This window comes from Aethalodelphis obliquidens, unplaced genomic scaffold (genome assembly GCF_003676395.1).
Source record: "Aethalodelphis obliquidens isolate GAN/ISIS:26980383/991018 unplaced genomic scaffold, ASM367639v1 scaffold19, whole genome shotgun sequence".
Classification (NCBI taxonomy): Eukaryota; Metazoa; Chordata; class Mammalia; order Artiodactyla; family Delphinidae; genus Aethalodelphis; species Aethalodelphis obliquidens.
This window is the reverse complement of record NW_020837963.1, coordinates 5,126,975-5,144,933: the sequence shown is the minus strand read 5'-3', so window position 1 is coordinate 5,144,933 and position 17,959 is coordinate 5,126,975. Positions and strand designations below refer to the sequence as shown.

At 51.4% G+C, this 17,959-nt stretch overlaps 1 protein-coding gene across 7 annotated transcripts in view; it reads right to left on the bottom strand.

Moving 5' to 3' along the window:
- CTIF (cap binding complex dependent translation initiation factor) overlaps nucleotides 1-17,959 on the bottom strand; it is a 303,742-nt gene that overhangs the window by 191,725 nt on the left and 94,058 nt on the right. For all 7 annotated transcript variants that reach the window (XM_027118461.1, XM_027118460.1, XM_027118465.1 and 4 more), the window contains 2 exons: nucleotides 2,505-2,578; nucleotides 1,400-1,504 (listed from right to left, as the gene is read on the bottom strand). In XM_027118461.1, the coding sequence (XP_026974262.1) occupies nucleotides 1,400-1,504; nucleotides 2,505-2,578 (179 nt within the window). The remainder of the gene's footprint in view (nucleotides 1-1,399; nucleotides 1,505-2,504; nucleotides 2,579-17,959) is intronic.

Below are 17,959 nucleotides of genomic sequence, written 5' to 3'. Positions count from 1 at the left end.
AAGAATTGAAAACAGAGACTCAAACAAATACTTATACATGAATGTCCATAATAGCATTATTCACGGTAGCCAAAGGATGGGAACAACGCAAATGTCCATCAGCAGACAGATGGATAAACAATGGAATGTTATTGTGAAAAGGGTTGAAGTCCTGATATAAGCTACAGCGTGGATAAGCCTCAAAAATATTATGCCGAGTGAGAGAGGCCCAACACGAAGACCACATATGATTCCATATATATATATATAGTTCCATACATGTATATATACCTCCAGATATCTATACCTATATATCTATATAGAGATAGGTAGATAGGTATAGATAGGTATCTCCAGAATAGATAAATTCATAGAAACAGAAAGCAAATTGGTGGTTGCCAGGGGTAGGCGTGTGGGGAAATGGGAATAACTGCTTCATGGGTGTGGGTTTTATCCTGGGGTGTTGAAAATGTTTTGGAACTAGACAGATGTGGTGGTTATGCAACATTATAAATGTACTAAATGCCACAGAGTTGAACACCTTAAAATGGTTCATTTTATGTTATGTGAATTCTACCTCAGTAAAAATTATCTTAAAAGGAAGGAAGGGAGGGAGGGAGGGAGGAAGAAAGGAAGGAAGGAAGAAAAGAAATCATCTGTCTCACACCCCTGTGTGTGGCTGGAGTCACATTCCTGTCCGGAGGTCAGCCCAGGCCCTGACACCATCTCTAAAAGGGAAAGTAAACACTGATGCATGAACTAAGGAAAGAGTGAGACGACCGAGTAAAAGCAACCACTACCCCAGTGGCTTTTTTTTTTTTTTTTGCGGTACGCAGGCCTCTCACTGCTGTGGCCTCTCCCGTTGCGGAGCACAGGCTCCGGACACGCAGGCTCAGCGGCCATGGCTCACGGGCCCTGCCGCCCCGTGGCATGTGGGATCTTCCCGGACCGGGGCACGAACCCGTGTCCCCTGCATCGGCAGGCGGACGCTCAACCACTGCGCCACCAGGGAAGCCCCCCGGTGGTTCTTAAAGTGGGGCCCCTGGACCAGCAGCATCAGCAGTTCCTGAGAACTTGTGAAAAATGCCAATTCTCAGGCCCCACCCCAGACCTCCTGAATCAGAGACTGCGGGTGGACCCAGTGATCCCTCTTCTTATCAAGGCGAGACCCACTGCTCTAGACTGTTGGCAAGCAGGGCCACTGTGAGTGGTCAGGAAGCGGAGCAGGCAGTGTGGCTGGAGGGGGCTGGGCAGTGAAGGGTGGAGGGATTCTGGAGAGAGGCCAGTGAACCTGCAGATCTGAGCCACTGAGCCTCTGGACATCAGCCTGCCCAAGGAAAGGCCCCCCTCTGCCCCGGTATAGCCACAGCTGTCCCTCACCTCACCAGCCCCTATGTGGGAGTTCCCCACTGCCCCTTACCCTTCACGGTCGATGTGTGGCAGGGGCTGCTTGGGCGTGTGTCGGAGCTTCCGGTGGAACTGGGTGAAGTCCAGCTTTTCAGGCTGCAGGTCCCAGGTGGCACCACTAGAGGGCGAGGGAGGGTGAGAAATGTGACAAGCCCAGTTACTGATGGGGAAGAGACACCCCGGCACACCCCAGGCAGGGCATCTCAGAAGGAGGTGGGCAGGAAGAAGGAGTGCCTACTGGCCACAGGCAGGGGTCAGGCAGGGACCCTCACTCAGAATGGAGCCTGAAATGTCGGCTCTGCGCTCACAGACAACAGGGCAAGTGCTTGCGTGGTAGCCTTCCCCTCTCTTCAACCCTGCTGTATGATAATAGATGCCTATAAAACACAAGTGTGGGCCTGATGCTCGCTCTACAGTGGTCCGCCTGAAACACTGGAAAGCCTGGGGAGAGTGTGTCAGTCGGGGAAGCAGGAGCCCAGGTCCCCCAAGTACCAGTCTCGGGAGACCCACAGCACTTCCATGCTGGGCAAGCCTGAGCCAGAGCCAGGGTGAGCCTGGAGCACAGCCAGAGCTGGCCAGCTCCAGGGCCGGGGCAGAGCTGAGCTAAAGGGCCACCACCATCCATGGTCGGAGGTCATCACTCTCCAAAGAAGTGGACACCATGACAGGAGAGCCCATCAGCAAACCCTTCAGGGGCACCATCCCCACATCCTGAGAAAGCCTGGCCAATACCCGCCCTTCCAACTTGGCCCGTCAGGAACCTTCTAGAGCCTGAAGCACTGACAGTTCTTCCTTTTCTCTGGACCCCTCTCCGCACCCCCCAGCCCCCGCCTTCCATAACCTCTGGTGGGAGGGGTGGGGTGTGCAGCCACAGCTGTCCATCCTCAGCTCTAACACAGCCACGTGCTGTCCCCCACCGCCATTTTCCTTCCTTCTCTCTCTGACCTCCTTCCTCCGGCCTCATCCTCTCTATTTCACCCTCCCGTCTTTCTCTCCACTTCTTGATCAATGAACTCTCAACAATAACTCAATCCCCAAAGGACCCTCAGGGCATAAGGACCAGTAAGCTGGGGTCCCAGCCGGAGCCACACACCACAACAAGAGGAAGAGGAGCTCACCTGAAGGAATCAAAGGTGTTGGCAGCCCAGATATCTGTGCCCAGCATGTCCAGAGAGGTGTCTTTGCTGCCATTCTGGAAGAGATGGAGGATGAAAGGGGTGGCATTATTTGCCTGGCCAGGACATGGAACAAATGGGCGGAAGGCCCAATCCCAGAGAGGGTTGCAGAGGGCCCCCTTCCCCACCATCCCCCTCGGTTGGTCATCCTGGGCAGCTTGGAGGCTGGAGTGAGCCACTGGAGTGTCCTGGCTGGTGTACGCAGTACGAGTCAGGGGGACCCCTGGCCTCCCCCAGGCTTGGGCCCTCACTTTGCTGGTGTTTGACAGAGCTGTGTGGTCAGGTACAGGGCAGCCAGGGCTCTGCTGCTCCAGCCCGTGGCTCTCTCCTCAAAACCTCTATAGTGAGCTGTCACCACCACTGCAGCCTGATGGCAGCGGCTTCTCCCAGGCAGGGGCTCTGCAGAGCCAGGCACACTGGAAGGTCTGTGTTGGGAGGTTGACTTCCTTTGGAGTTAAGCCCCACAGCCCCAAATCCGGTGGCACCAAAGCCCCCATTGACCAACAACTCCAGCGATGGAACTTCTCTAAGTCAGCTAGCTCCGGTCTTCTTCCTCTGTTGTTTCCTATATGATTCATTCCATAGACAGAAAATGCTCTACTTGACCCAGCTTCTCTTCTCTGGCTTCTTTGCCCTCGGCTGATCTCTGCAACGAGTTCTCCAATCCCTATCTCCACTCCTGATGCCACCCATCCCTCACTGTACCTGAGCAGGACCCTATGGGGCCTTCCCAGAACAGACCCTACCCCCTCCCATGTCCTCTACCTGAAGGAAAACTTCAGCCTCCTAGGCCTTCCCCAAGTTCCAAAGAGTAAATGTAACCAGAGAAGTGAGAAAATGCAGAAACAAAGGAAAACAGACAAGCAAGACAAAAATAATAATAGCTTAGCCATTAAACAAAGGCAAGGACATTTAGTTCCTCCTCTAGGGCTATAGATAATATTTTGAGCCAGGTTCTTTGAGCTGTTTTGCAGATACTGAAACCCCCACCAGGTGGAAGAAGTTAACTGCATACTGACCACAAGCACATAGACCCCAGATGGGTTGGAACCAGAGGTTGGTAATGTTGACTCCTAATTACCTCACCACCAACTAATCAGAAGAATGCCCATGAGCTGATCACATATCCCATAACCCTCCTCCCTCACCCTGTCTTTAAACACCTTTCCCTGAAAGCCTTCGAGGACTTTGGGCCTTTTAGGCACTAAGCTGCCTGGACTCCTTGCTTGGCGCCCTGCAATAAACGCTGCACTTTCCTTCACCACAACCTGGAGTCAGCAGATTGGCTTTACTGTGTGTGGGCAAGCGGACCCAGGTCTGGTTCAGTAACATCGTGACCCCCACAGTCTGCTTTTCATCACCACAGTCTTTAAAAACGATACTTCCACCTCCACTGAAGCTGACTGTGTGCGTGCCTTATAACTCAGGACTCCAGTCCCAAGTACAAACACAGCCAAAATGTGTACAGACGTTCACCAGTATTACACAGCACAGAAGTACAGAGGAGCACTACTCAGAACAGCTCCAAACTGGAAACCACCCAAATGCCTACCAACATTTGACCAAATTAATCGTGGTGTGTCCACATACTGGAATATTACACAACAGTCAGAATAAATTAAAACAACATGTAATGCCATAAATGAATCCCACAAACATAAAGTGGAACAAAAGAATCTAGATATAAGAGTACCGGCTCTATAATTCAATTTTACATAAAGTTCAAGAACAGGCAAACTAATCTATGGAGAATTCAGACAGTAACCAGAAGCGGGCCCCAGGAGGGTGCTGGGGGCTGGTAATGTCTGCTCTTAATCTAGGTGCTGGTTACATAGGTGTATTCAGTTTGTGGAAATCTGTTGAACTGTAGGTGCATGGTATGTACACCTTCTTCTGTGTGTGTTATGACCTTCTGGTTAGATTCCTGGTAGCATTCCCAGTCTTTATTTTTATGATGATCTGTCCCTGGACCTGTCATTCCTCAGATCCACTAGCTCATACACTGGGCAATCTTCCTTTGAGATCTTTCCATAGGCCTGGCCCTGGGCAGACACTGAAGACACAAAAGTGGAGAAGTCACAGGTTATGCCTGCAAAGAATGGTATGGGATGACACAAACGTAATAAATAATTACAATACAGTGTGAAATGTGCACTGATTCAAGGTGCCACAGTAGGACCAAAGCACAGGCAAATTTCCTGAGAAGTAGGGAAGGACTCCCCCAGAGTAGGGATTCATGGTGATCAGAAGAGCGGAGGGAAAAGGAGGGAAGTGGTCATCTGGGGAAAAGGGCCAGTATGTGGAAAGGGGCCCTGGCAGGATACAATAAGGCATCTGGGTAACTTTAAGGCCTCCTGGGTTTGCACAGGGAGCCCGGCAGCTTGTCAAGGTGCCCCCAGGTGGGCAAGTCAGTGGTTTTCAACATCACCCACTCTCAGTCCTGGTCAGGGGCCTAGTAGGGGCCTCACAAGTGCTCCTCAGTGATTGTCATGGGTTGAACTGTGTCGTCACCCCCCCTCCCCGATCCCCGCCACCACCATTATTCATGCGCTGACGTCCTAACCCCCAGTCCCTCAGAATGTATTTGGTAACAGGCTCATTGCGGATGTAATCAGGTAAGATGAGAGTGGGCCCTAGTCCACTATAACTGGTCTCTTTATAAAAAGAGGAAATTTGGACACGGTGACAGATGCACACAGAGGGAGAACGCCAGATGAAGAATGGAGTTATGCTGCCACAAGCCAAGGAACTTCCAGAAGCTGGGAGAGAGGCCTGGACAGATCCTTTCCCAGCTCCTTCACAGGGATCATGGCTCTGCAGACACCTTGCTTTCAGTCTTTTGGCCTCCAGAACTATGAGATGACGATCCATTTCTGTTGTTCTAAGTCACCTAGTTCGTGGTCAAACGTCCTAAGTCAAGCAGCAAACTGGTAACGGTGATCAACCAACCATCAACTCCACAAAGCCCTTGTGAGGGCAGTCCATCATGTCCCCACTTCCCACAGCCAGCAGACAACCCCCTGTGGCCTTCTCATGTCCTTCAGCCACATGAAGCACCAGAGGGCCCCGGGGCCCCACCTCCTGCAAACAGACAAGCTCAGACCCAGGCTGGCTCAGCTAGTCTCTGATCTCCCCACACCACCTCCCCAGAGACGGCCCAGGAAGAGTCCCACCTGCTGTCCTCCCTGTGCCCCCCCAGCTGGAGACCACGGCCAACATCACCCCAGAGCCTGCCGAGCAGAGCTCACATGGACACTGGTGAAAAGAGAAAAGGCATGAGGATGTATGTGTGTGTTTAGATTCTGCACTTACTGAGCGCCGCCCACATACAAGGCACTGAGAACCCGGCTAGAAATAACCCCGAACGAGGCTCAGCAACCTGCCTCTCCCTCCCCCAGCGACCAGAGACACCCGGCGCCTTGGCGATGAAGCCCCATGCCTTGGGGGTTTGGTTTTGTTTTTAGTTCTCGTTTTCTTCAGGTCGGGCAGAGGCGGCCAGCAAGGTCTTCTTACTCACCGCGTCCTACTCTGCGCATCCCGACTCACCAATCCCTCAAGGTAGGAACCAACCTACTTCCCAGAGAGAGAGCACTTTGAGGGTGGTTTCCGGCTTCTAATCGGTCTGAAGGCAAAGGAACACAAACTGGCCAGTAGAAAGGTTGAGGCCCAGCCTCCCAGCAGAAGGGGCCCAAGTGCTCAGACCCTCACAGACACCAGGCAGGAGATGAGGAGGGGGTGGGGAGAGGAGGGGAGCATTCAGGGGAGGCTGAGGGAACAAAGGGCTAATGGGAGAGAGGGGCACCCAGAGTGTGACCTGGGATGAGTCGCGTAACCTGCCTGGGCTGCATCCATACAGTGACTGGGCCTTCCCTCTGGCACCACCAGGCTGAAGCCTTGGGTCACTCAGGCTCTAAGTGGCTGGGAACTTTCTCACGATGCCCTGAGACCTCCCACAATCCTCCTGTGAATCAACCACAGTCACTCGGGGCCAGAAGCTTCTCCATGTGGCGCCACCTGTGTGCACCTGGGTCTTCCCCACACCTGTCCAGTCCCGCTTCCCCATAATCCCTTTCACTATTGACCGTGACGTCTCGTCTCGGCCTTGCTCCTCTCCCGCTCCCTCCAGACGTGCCCCATCCTTCAGCGCTTGACTCCAGAAAACCCCTCTGACCTCCCAAACTGCAGTCACCTCCCTCTGTCCTGAACTTAGCACCCGCGTGGGTGACCTGTGGCCGCAGAGCCCACTGGCGGCAGTTCTCACTCCGTCTTACCGTCACTCTCTCCTGCTCCAGGGCGTGGACCTGGGATGGCAGGGACCCCTCCAGGTGCCCCAGCGCCCTAAGTTCAGCGCCCAGGAAGTGTCTGCTGAGTTGACAAACACTTCAAGAGACCTTCACTGTCTTCCTTAAACACGTTGCCATAATGAGCCATGTGACCTCAGCGAAGTTACTTCACCAATTTGGACTTCAGATTCTTCATATTTAAATAAAGAGATCTCCGAAAGTGAAGTGTCAAATCCTGTAGATGGGTTTCTTCTGACTGGCATGTGTGCTGCCACCGCACCCTCTCTCACCAGGGGCAGACATCACTAATCAATTATGGCACAATTTACAATCTTCTAGGATCAGCCCCTCCTTCCCTTCCTTCTTTGAGTTGTCTCATCACCCTACCCATCCCAACTCCTGGTGCCCTGCTTGCTTCAAATGCCACTTTGAAATTGCAGGTGGCTAGAGCGACTCACTTTCTATCTAGGAGACAGGCCCCCACCCTCCTGAGATGTTAAGTGGCTTGTTCACAACATCCTTCCCAGGCCTCAAAGATGATTACCAATAGGTACAGCATTTTAAAATGACTTCTAAAGCAAAGGTCAAAAAAAAAAAAAATCAAACAAACTAAACCTTGCTTCCAAAGCACACGTCTGAGACCTCACCTAGAGTGAAGTTCACGTCCTCCTTCAGGATAGTAATATGAAGTCTCTCCCTAATCCCTGACCCTTTAAATACACAACTCACTCTGGCACTTACAAATTCAGCTTACGTGGAGTGGACCATTGCTTAGTCATCACTCTCTTAGACCCATAAGGATGTTAATCTCCCCAAGTAAGTTTTTTTTTTTCAAAAAATTTTTATTGTGGTAAAATGCACATAACATAGAATTTACCATCTTAACCATTTTAAGCGCACAGTTCAGTGGTACTAAATATATTTACAATATTCTGTAACCATCACCACCATCCATTCCCATAACTCCTTTCATCTTGTAACACTGAAAGCGTATACCCATTAAATAGCAACTCCCCATTTCTGCTCCCCCCAGCCCTGGCAACCACTATCCTATCTTCTGTCTCTAGGATTTTGACAACTCTCCGTACTTCATACAAGTGGAATCACACAGTATCTGTCTTTTTGTGACTGGCTTACTTCACTTGGCATAAGGTCCTCAAGGTTCATCCATGACCCCAATTAGACTTTAAGCTCCTGGACCACAGCTGCTTTCTGTTCTTGTGTCCCCAAAGTGGTCAAGCCGGGCACACAGTAGGTCCACCTCAGATGCCTGCCAACTGATTAAAGAGACTCTACCCTGAGAGATAGAGGCCCTGCTGCCTCTGTGCCCGAAAGACTGATTCCCAGATTAGGATGTCAAGATGGATTCACCAACCTAGGATTTGACGCCCCTAAAGAGTGAGGAATGCAGGACGGAGAGAGAGAACAACCATGAAAAAAGGACGGGAAGGTCACAGCTAAACCCAGGACTGCAAGCACCTCACAGGGACGAGCACAGTTCACCTTAAAAACAGCTCAGGAGCAGTGCGAGTGCACGTAAGTCTCCCTCCTGGTCCGGGGGCTGGAGTCTTGGCCACCACCCCTCATAGCAGCGGGGGGGAGGCCATCTACTCTCTGCCCTGTGCTGTGGGCAGAGGGCCCTGTGCAGAGAGAACCACAGCTGAGGGAGGTGCCTGGGCATCTCAAGCTCAGGCCCCAGCCTCTTCTGAAGCAGCATCCCTGGCAGGGGACCCACCAGCCTCAGGGACTCTGGGGGTCCAGGGACAAGGCCCCACTGGCTGATGAGTGGGAAAGAGTGACAGAGCAGCAGTTGCTGGAGGGGATGCCCCAGGAGATACTCTGTAAAGGGAGCCCCCCCCCCACCTCCCTGCATGCGCAGATCAACCTTGAGGAGCTGGTACCATCTCCGATCGGAGGTGAGAAGCATTTTTTCAGTACTTCATAGTTTATAGACCCTCTCCACACATTTTTCCTCATTGAAGCCCTACAACTCTCACCCATCCTCGCAGGAACCCAGAGAACTTGTTCCTGAGCCGATGGAGATAACCTGAACCCTATTTTAAATGCTGGAAAACTCCAAAACCACTGCAGTTCCCAGCAAGCACCTGGCTACTCAACCCTCCCCCCATCACCCTCCCATCAGCTCAACCTCTGGTTCCGGTGACAGCATCCCTCAGCCGGCGGAAGCCTCTGCTCTCACCCCTCCATCTCCACAGGGTAGGTCTCATTACTCCTCATGAGCACCTACCTCCTGCCTCCACTCCCTCCCCCACACGCCGTGGCTCTGATCCTCGGAGCTTAGGAACAGAAGTGCCAGGATGAGCCCCTCACAGACCGAGGGGCTGCAGCCCACACTCTGCACAGTCCTGGGGAAAGAATAATGTGCACAGCCTCCCTGGAGGAGGCGACAGCACTGGGCAAGAATCAGGACCCTCGGGCCGCTGAACAGGACGTGGCTGAGGGCTGTGGGCAGGCCTGTGGCCTCTCTTGCTGAATACAGTAGGAGGGTAAGCCCCACCACGGCCAGTGCTGTAACGGGGAGGGGGAAAGCGTCTGCAGAAGTCCACAGTGAAAATCCTGGTCACAGAGATGACTTACTTATCGTTGCTCCATCTGACAAGATGACTGCAGCACATAACAAGAATCTGGACACCTCCTTAGAGTTTGTGGCAATGGGATGTGACCGGCATATAATCACTGCATGTAACCTTTTACCAACAGGGGCTGGAGAAGGGGCCTAGCTCTTGGAAACAAAATCTGTGTCCTTCAAGTTTCAGCCCAGAGAGGGAAGACCCTCACCTGCAGAGCCTTCCTTTCTGTCCCTTGTTGAAGCCGAGGTGGTGACCCAGGCGATGCCCAGAGGGGCCAGGACTCACCGGCAGAGTGACTGCTGCCACTGAACTGACAGCCAGGAACCTAACAGCTTCTCACGTTCATCCCCAGCGCCCGCCGGCCCTGGGCTGACGGCACCCAGGCGACCCTGGGGCCACCTGCCACGTTGACGCACGTCAGCCAAAGCCCCTGAAGCCACAAAGTGCCTGGATGTTCCCCGCTTCTTGAGTTCTGGACGCCAACCCTCAAACCTTGCAACCCCTAACACACACACAGGGCAGAGACGATGGTGGCGGGAGCGTGGCTGTTCTGCTCACTGCTACAGGGACCTCGGCATCCTCCTCGGCACACTGGCAAAGCTCTGTGTTGGAATGCGGCTCAGACACCGTCTGTGAAGGGGCTCTGGGGCCACACCACGCTGCTGAACGTACAAGATTAGATTCCTCTTTGGGCCGCTGTGCTCTTCCTGGACTCGGAGAAAACAAATCTCCTTTCCACCCACTCCGAGTCTTTCTCTCTGATGGGATCAGCTCGAGAGCCTTCCTCCCTGTGGCTCTGTTTCCTCATCAGCTGGTGCCCCCCAAGCCCACGGCACATCCGGCACATACCCCAGGGGTTGATTCCCTTCCTGATCTACTGTGTGCTCCAAGTGGTGTTCTAGAAACACGAATCCGCTGGCTCACAAGTGTCCGTGTGCGTCGGAATCATCCAGGGAAGGGACTGAAAATGGTTTAAGTTTAGGGCAGGTGGAGCGGTGCATGGAACACGCTTTTGGAAACAGTGGATATTAAAAAGTTTTGTGGGGGACAAAAAGTTTAAAAAGGCTCCTCGGTCAAATATTTGGGACACACAGAGTTAAAAGAGTTGTTAAATAAATACTTTATTGCAGAACTTCTCAGTGCCTTTATTGGTCTTAGATGGATGCTGACTCTTCAAGTAGGTGGCAGCACACTACGCAGCTTTTCCCAAACTCCTCTGGCCAGAAACCCACCCCACTCTTCCTTTTCACTCCACACAGCATCCTGCAGGACTATGGTTCCCCCACTGGGAAACAGACATCTTCAACTATCTGTTAACTCTCTTCCCCCATTAGTCTGCCATCCCCTCAATTGCAGTAGCCCTGGCTTCACTTTTCTGTTGTGTCCCCCTGCCTCCTCACCCCCACCACCTTCCTTGTCTTGGGATGCAGCATCATTCATTCTTTTTTTTTTTTTGCAAGGACTCAGTGGCCAGGTACCGAGAGCTCTCCACAAAGCCTCGCTGGCTTCTTCGAGAACATTCTCCAGGTTGCAATTCCACAGTTGGCCCTGGTGAACACGGCTTTCCTCTGAGTCCCACCCCTTCCCTGGCCCTGAGGTCACGCAGGCCCTGCCAACACCCCGCCAGGTTGTTGCAATGCCAAGGTTCTGAGGAGCCTTATCCAAAAAAAATCACCGTTTTCAGTGGATCGTTTTTTAGCACTTAAATGCTGCTGAATCCTTCACAACAGCTTCTTTTACTCACAATTAGGGGGCCCCTTGACAGGGTGAATCGTGCTGCTCTCAGAACAGATCACAAAGGGATAATAAGCACTTTAAACCATGTGGAAAAAGAAATGGAAACGGCCTGCCCACGGGCAGGGAGACTGAAGCTGCCTCTGAAAGGGCCACGCGGGTGCACAGCTACCCCAGGCCAGGGACGACAGATTCCAGAGAACGATAACAGCAAACACCGACGCGGCACTCACTGTACACCAGGCACCACCCGAGCACTTTACATCTGTTACAACCCTAGGAAGCAGCTGTTGCTATCGCCATCCCCATTTCACTGATGAGGAAACTGAGGCTCAGAGAACTTGCCCGCATTCACACAGCTAGTTCCCAGGAACGCATATGAGTGTGGACCAGAGTCTGTGCTCTTAACCACTGCACTCTGCAGATATATTACTCAAATAACTTCTGACCCCACTGTCGAGTTTCCCATAATGCAGGAGCATACCCACATCCCTACGAACATTTGGGTTTTCCGAGTTCTTCTCTTGGGAAGGCAGCGCTGGTGCAGGGAGTAAATCACTTGCAGTGAGGAAAAGAAGGAATGTAGGGGTGCAAGATAGAATGTGTAGGGTCGGGGGGCTCCGTGCATGAGTGAATGAAACAAGATGGGAGTGAGTCACTGTACAGTAGAAAAACATGCCAAGTCAGGTGCAATGGGAAAAAATGACCCTCTTCTATACCGTTGTTTTTTCTTTATTAATATACAACTGCAGAGTCATTTCTGCTTGTGTACGTGTGTGTGCACAGGTATGTGTGTGTTGACAACCCCAGGCTGCAAAGGTTTAGAAATAAGGCAGAGTCTGGCTAAACAAGGCAGGGGGCAGCAGGAGGACTCCCCCCATTAATGGGAGGGTCACAGGCAAAGTTCCAACTAGAGGATGTCCGGGCATGTCAGTCTGAGTTTCCCCAGCATGTCTGCTGCTGGGTCAGCCGCACCAGAGCTGGCCAGCCCGAGACTGCGGCTGCAGCACCAGGAGGCTGCAGGGACCAGGGCCTGAACTCCCGGACTGCAGAACCAGGGGCCAGCTGCTGGTCGTCAGCTCTACAGGGCCCAGCCTGGGCACCAGAGACATGAGGGCGGTACAGCCCCTGCTCCTGGGAAGGCTCATAATCCCAGTCCATTTCCCCTTCTTGGTGCAAAATGTTCTTCCATAGATTCTGTCCATGACGAGGGCCAAGAGCAAGCAAACCCCACAGACTCAGGGCTCCCGGGGAGCCGATAGGGAGGGCTATCCCTTTAAACAATGGACAAGACCTCTCTCCTTCCTCTCCAAGGATGCCCTCCCAAGTCCCCTGCCCCCAGCCCCAACATATCACCCACATTAGTGGGTTAACACAGTGCTAGGCACTGTGTGGCCACAAGAGGCCCGAGGTGATCGTCCCTGCCCCACAGGTCTTACCACCTAGCTGGAGAGTCACAGAAAAGGAAAAAAACAACTGAAGACAACACGCAGTGAAGCACCATGTGATACGATGCATGCCACCCACGCTGCGGGCTCCAGGGGAGACTGTGGCTCTGGACTCCGGGAAAAACTTCCCGCAAGTAACAACACGGATGGACTGAGAGTGGGGAAAGCAGGAGTCTAGGCCTGGAAGCTGCTTCCTGGGGCCCCATGAGGGTTGCTGCAGCTCCACAGACCTCTTCAGTATCCCTCTTCAGTATCATATTGGACAAGCATGGTGTTACCGAGTTGGGGTGGAGGCGGGAAGTAGAGCCTGAGACACCAGGAGAGTGTGGTGCATTATACAGGATGTTTGGAGACCAAAGAACTCCAAAGGCATCTCCTGGGCCAAAACAGGGGCTTCCTGTAAGGCCAGGTCCAAAACTCCTCTCAGACCCAAACCACCAGACTTTGAGGGTGACCTGGGTTTGCTTGAAGAGACAGGAAGTGAGGACCCAAGCACAGATCAAGGGTGGGGCAGGGCAGGGCCCAAGGGAGAAGCAGTCCTGTCCTGGGGTGTGTGTGTGTGTGTGTGTGTGTGTGTGTGTGTGTGTGTGTGTGTGTGTGTGTGTGTGTTCAGCATGTTCAGCACCAAGGACAGCACCCCCACGTGCTGGTAGGAAAGATGGCGATGGACCCCCAATATTTTAATCTTCCTACAATAGAAAGGCCTGAGGCAGGAGAACAACAGAGCAGAGACTGGAAGACAGAGCCTCCTGAGTGGTACCAGAGCTGAGTTCAGGAGCAGAAAAGGCCGTTCCTTTCACTCTGGAGCTTTCCTGTCTGTCTGTCCAATCTGTCCCTTCTCTCTCTACCCTCATTGTCTTTGAATTAAGACCCAAAGCCCAGGGAGGAGTGGGAGATAATGACTCCCTGTGGCCAAGTATATTTCTCCAGTCTCTCGGCTAATTAATCATGCCTTAGGATTTAAATGGCAATATTATTAGTACCTACCGTAGACTGGGCCACAGCAGAGCCCACTTCTGGTTGGCTGCCTGTCCAGCATCTGCTAAAGTAATGGGGGCCCACTCAGCTGTCCCTAGCCCCATACCTTGCCCATGCCTCTGTGCAGAGAAAGGATCTCATCCTCCAAGGCTCCTCACTAGGAGGCCTTCTTGGAACTCTCCAGTTGCTGGAGATATCTCCCTTCCTGCCAGCGCCAGACTCAGAACCACACAAGGCCAGGGAGGGAAGGGGCTGAGAGATCATCTGGCCCAGGGCTGACCTAGGAGTTCTGCAGAGATGCTCCCAGAGTGATGAGGTGGATAGAGTGGAAGAGAAAGCAGGTGGGTTCCTCCCCCTGCCTCACCAGACAGTTCTGCCCTTTTGGTTTTCTACATGAGATTTCCTTGAAAGACTGTGATGAAACAAAAGGTTCTGTACTTTAAAACATTTAACTTTTATTTTAGATAATTGTGGATTCACATCTAGTTGTAAAAAAGAATAGAGATCCCATGTGTCCTTTACCCTGTTTCCCCGCCAAGGAAAACCTTATAAAAGCATATAGGTCAGATCACATCCAGGGTACTGAGAGCAATACCCTCTAGAACGCTGAACATCTCCATCGGCACAAGGATCCTTCCTGCTGCGTTTCTGTACCCACCCACTTCATCGTGCCCCCCCCCCCAATCCTGAAGAACTGCTAACCTGCTCTCCATTTCTATAATCCTGTCATTTCAAGAATGGTATAGAAGTGGAATCAGAGTATGTACCTTTGGGGGATTAGCCTTTTTTCACTCCGCATAATTCCCTGGAGATTCATCCAGGTTACTGCATGTGTCAAGAGGTGATTCCTTTTTATTGCTGAGTGCCAGAACTTACTTAACCATTCACCTGTTGAAGGGCATCTGGTTTATTCCCAGCTTTTGGCTATGACGAATAAAGCTGCTATAGACGTTCGAGTCCAGGATTTTGTGTGAACATAAGTTTTCATTTCCCTGGGATAAACACCCGGGATTGCACTTGCTGGATCATATGGTACTTGTAGGCTTAGTTTTATAAGAAACTGCTTTCCAGAATGGCTGCACCACTTAACATCCCCACCAGCCACGTGTGAGTCATCCAGTTCCTCTGCGTCTTCACCGACATTCGGTGTTGTCACTGTTTTTTGTTTCTTTTTTCATTTTAGCCATTCTGACAGGTGTATAGAGATACCTTGCTGAGGCTTTAGTTTGCATTTCCCTGACAGCTAACAATGAACATCTTCTTGTGTGCTTAGTTGCCATCTGTATATCCTCTTTAGTGAAAAATGTCTCCTCGTGTATTTTGTACATTTTCTAATTGCATTGTTTTCAATGCTGAGTTTTAAGAGTTCTTTACATATTCTAGATGCTTGTCCTTTGTCAGATATATGTTTTGCAAAATCTTCTCCCTCTTTGTAACTTGTCTTTTCATGCTCTAAACAGGGTTTTTCCCAGAGCAAGAGTTTTTCATTTTGATGAAGTCCAATTTCACATCTCAGTGTTGACATTTATTGTCTTCATTCATTCACTTTGAAATCTTCCCAATTCTTGGTATGACAAATGATTTTTGATTGTAATCAGGACACTTTCATGTTATGTAATGAGACTGTGAATCTCATTTAAATCTTCTGTTTTAACTGGCTTTTTGTGGTACCACTCTGTCAGGGGAAAGGGGGGTGGGCACGACCTCAGTACTGTCAGTGGAGCATTTGTCGTGGCTCAGTGGAGGTAAGAGTTCCAGGACTCCACATGGTCCCCACTGACCCTGCTATGGGGGCCTCACGACCACCGGGCAACAGTGCAAGTCCCAGCTCTCTAGTAGAACCTCCTCTGACTCATGCCAGCAGGGAGGGGAGGGGCACCTCTATCCTGCTGAGTGGGGGTGGGAGTCCAGGTTCCCCACATGGCCTCCAACAACACCATGGGGGCAGGGAGCTTCTTACCAGCCAGCAGAGATGAAAGTCACAACTTCCTACTTGACCTTCTCTGACACCACACTGCTGAAGGAGTTAGGGGGCCGCATTACAGCCCGGAGAGTGTGGAAGTCCAGGTTCCCACTGCTTATTTGCTTGTGACGGTGGGGATGGTGCTACAGTTTTTTTCTGTGCTGTTTGGCTGGAGTAGAGCAGCTATTGTCTCAAAGTTTTCTATCTTGCTAGACCTAAGCTTCTATTCTTTTCCTGGATCTAAGCTTAGAGAGAATAGGCTTTTATTGGAACTTTCAAAAAAAAAAAAATCTGTGTCCACTGGCATTTCCTGGTTACCCACATCTTCAGCTTCAAGTCTGGGATATAGGAGGCAAAAAGAAAACCCACGGAGGTCACTCCTGTGTCAATACTCAGGTCCCAAGGTCTCTAGCTGGTCTGCCTTCTCTCTCTGTTTCAGAATCTTCTTATATTTGTTTTATATAGAATGTTCAGGGTTTCAGTTGTACTTAGCAGGAGGAATATAGAAAAGAACATCTATTCCATCCTACCAGAAATAGAAATCTGTATTTTTAACAAAACATTTTGATGACCTTAAGTCTAGTTCACCTCCTCATTTTTCAGAGGAGAAACTGAGGCTGCAGCTAGATGACGTATCTCACCAGTGACGGAATAGCGAGTCAGAGGTACAGAAGCCAGGACTCACGTCTCCTCACTCCAGTCCTCCAGTCAGATGCCGTTACCATGACAGCATGGCTCCTCCCCATCCACGCCCGGGTATCTGACCTCCTCTACAGACGCCAGCTGCAGCCAGCTCCCCTCATCCCGGTATTCACACGCGGCTCTAGAATGTTGCCTGTCCACTCGAGAAAGTCTTCTTTCTCTAAGCAGACTCTGGGTACTCTGAGGGCAGAGACCAGGCCACACGGCTCATACTGTATACAGCGTGGGCTCAATGAACAGTTGCCGACTGCTCTCCCTATAGAAGTCGATCATCAATATTGTCTGGTAAGCGTTGTGTCCTGGTTCCTCCCGGTGAGCTGGAGCCAGAAGTCACTCCGAGGACGGGGACAGATGGCATCTTCTAGAAAAGAGAGGCTCACATGCTGGGAGCAGCAGAAGTACACAGATCATGCCATGTGGGGAGGCTTATTAAGAGGAAATATAGTCTACGTTTATGGTGCTCCCAGAAAAGTAACCCAGGATGGGACAGGACGTGGGAAGCAGTGTGCCATGTCCCAGACTTCTTAGCACTGTGGTTTAAGTGCCCATCTCCCGCGCCCCCCTGCCCCGCCCACTCTACCCTCCACATACACAGAGACTGCACCCATTGCCTTCACCATCCCGATTCCTGGTTCCTAGCATGGTGGTTGGTACACGGGCCCTCAACGATGACGTGCTGGTTGGATCAATGGATGAAAGAACAAATAAATAATCAAAGGAATAAATGAACCACAACAAAAGGAAACAGCTGCAGGAATGAGGATGCTTAGCTTAGAAAGCAGACTTGTCATGGCAGACTGTGGGGGAGGGGCTAAATAGCCATGGACAAAAGGAATCAAACTAAATCCATCAGCTGGAGTTATGAAGAGGTGGTCTGGGCTGAATCAAAGACCGACATTGTTATCAGTGGAGCTGCCTCACGTGCTCTGAGATGCCTTGTGAAGCAGTGAGTTCTCCATTTCTGGAAACGTCCAGCAGCCCAATGGCCTCATGAAGTAGGGGGAATCCTGCACTGCAGGGAGTTGGATCAGGTGACCTCTGAGCTTCTTCTCATCCTGAGAGCCCACATCTTCAGGGTTCACTGGAGACCTGCCTAGCTCTGGATTTAATGTGGTAAAGGAGATAAGGGGGGAGCAGAAGTCAGCCACAGCCCCTGTTGAGTTTCCACTAGAAGTGGAGCATGTGACAATCATTCTAGCCAGTCACCAACCAGTTCTGGCTTCCCTGGTCCAGGCGTATAGTAGGATTCTCCTATTTAGTGTGTTTATGGTTGGGTGGGGCCATGTGACTAGTTCTGGGCAACAAGCTAAGAGTGGAAGTGATGTGTGTTACAGTTAGGTTGGAGCGTTGAATTGCCTCTGGTGCTCTTTTCCCTCCGACATGGCAACTGCTCCACCAAGCTGGGTCCTAAATGGATGGCTTAAAGTTACTAAGATTCAGAGCTGTTTGTTACTGCAGCATTTCCTAGGCTATCCTGACTGATACAGAGGGACAGAATTTACCTGTAAGGAACGACAGAGAAAATACAAGCCATGCAAGGTACACAAATGCGTGGGGTTGGACAGCAGCTCCAGCAACTCAGCGGGGTGTACAGACACCCCATCCCCCACCACTCTGGTAAAACCCAGCACTAACCAACCAATGTGCCCGCTCCTCCTGTCTAACATCCCAACATCATGGCCAACTTCAAGTCTCTGCT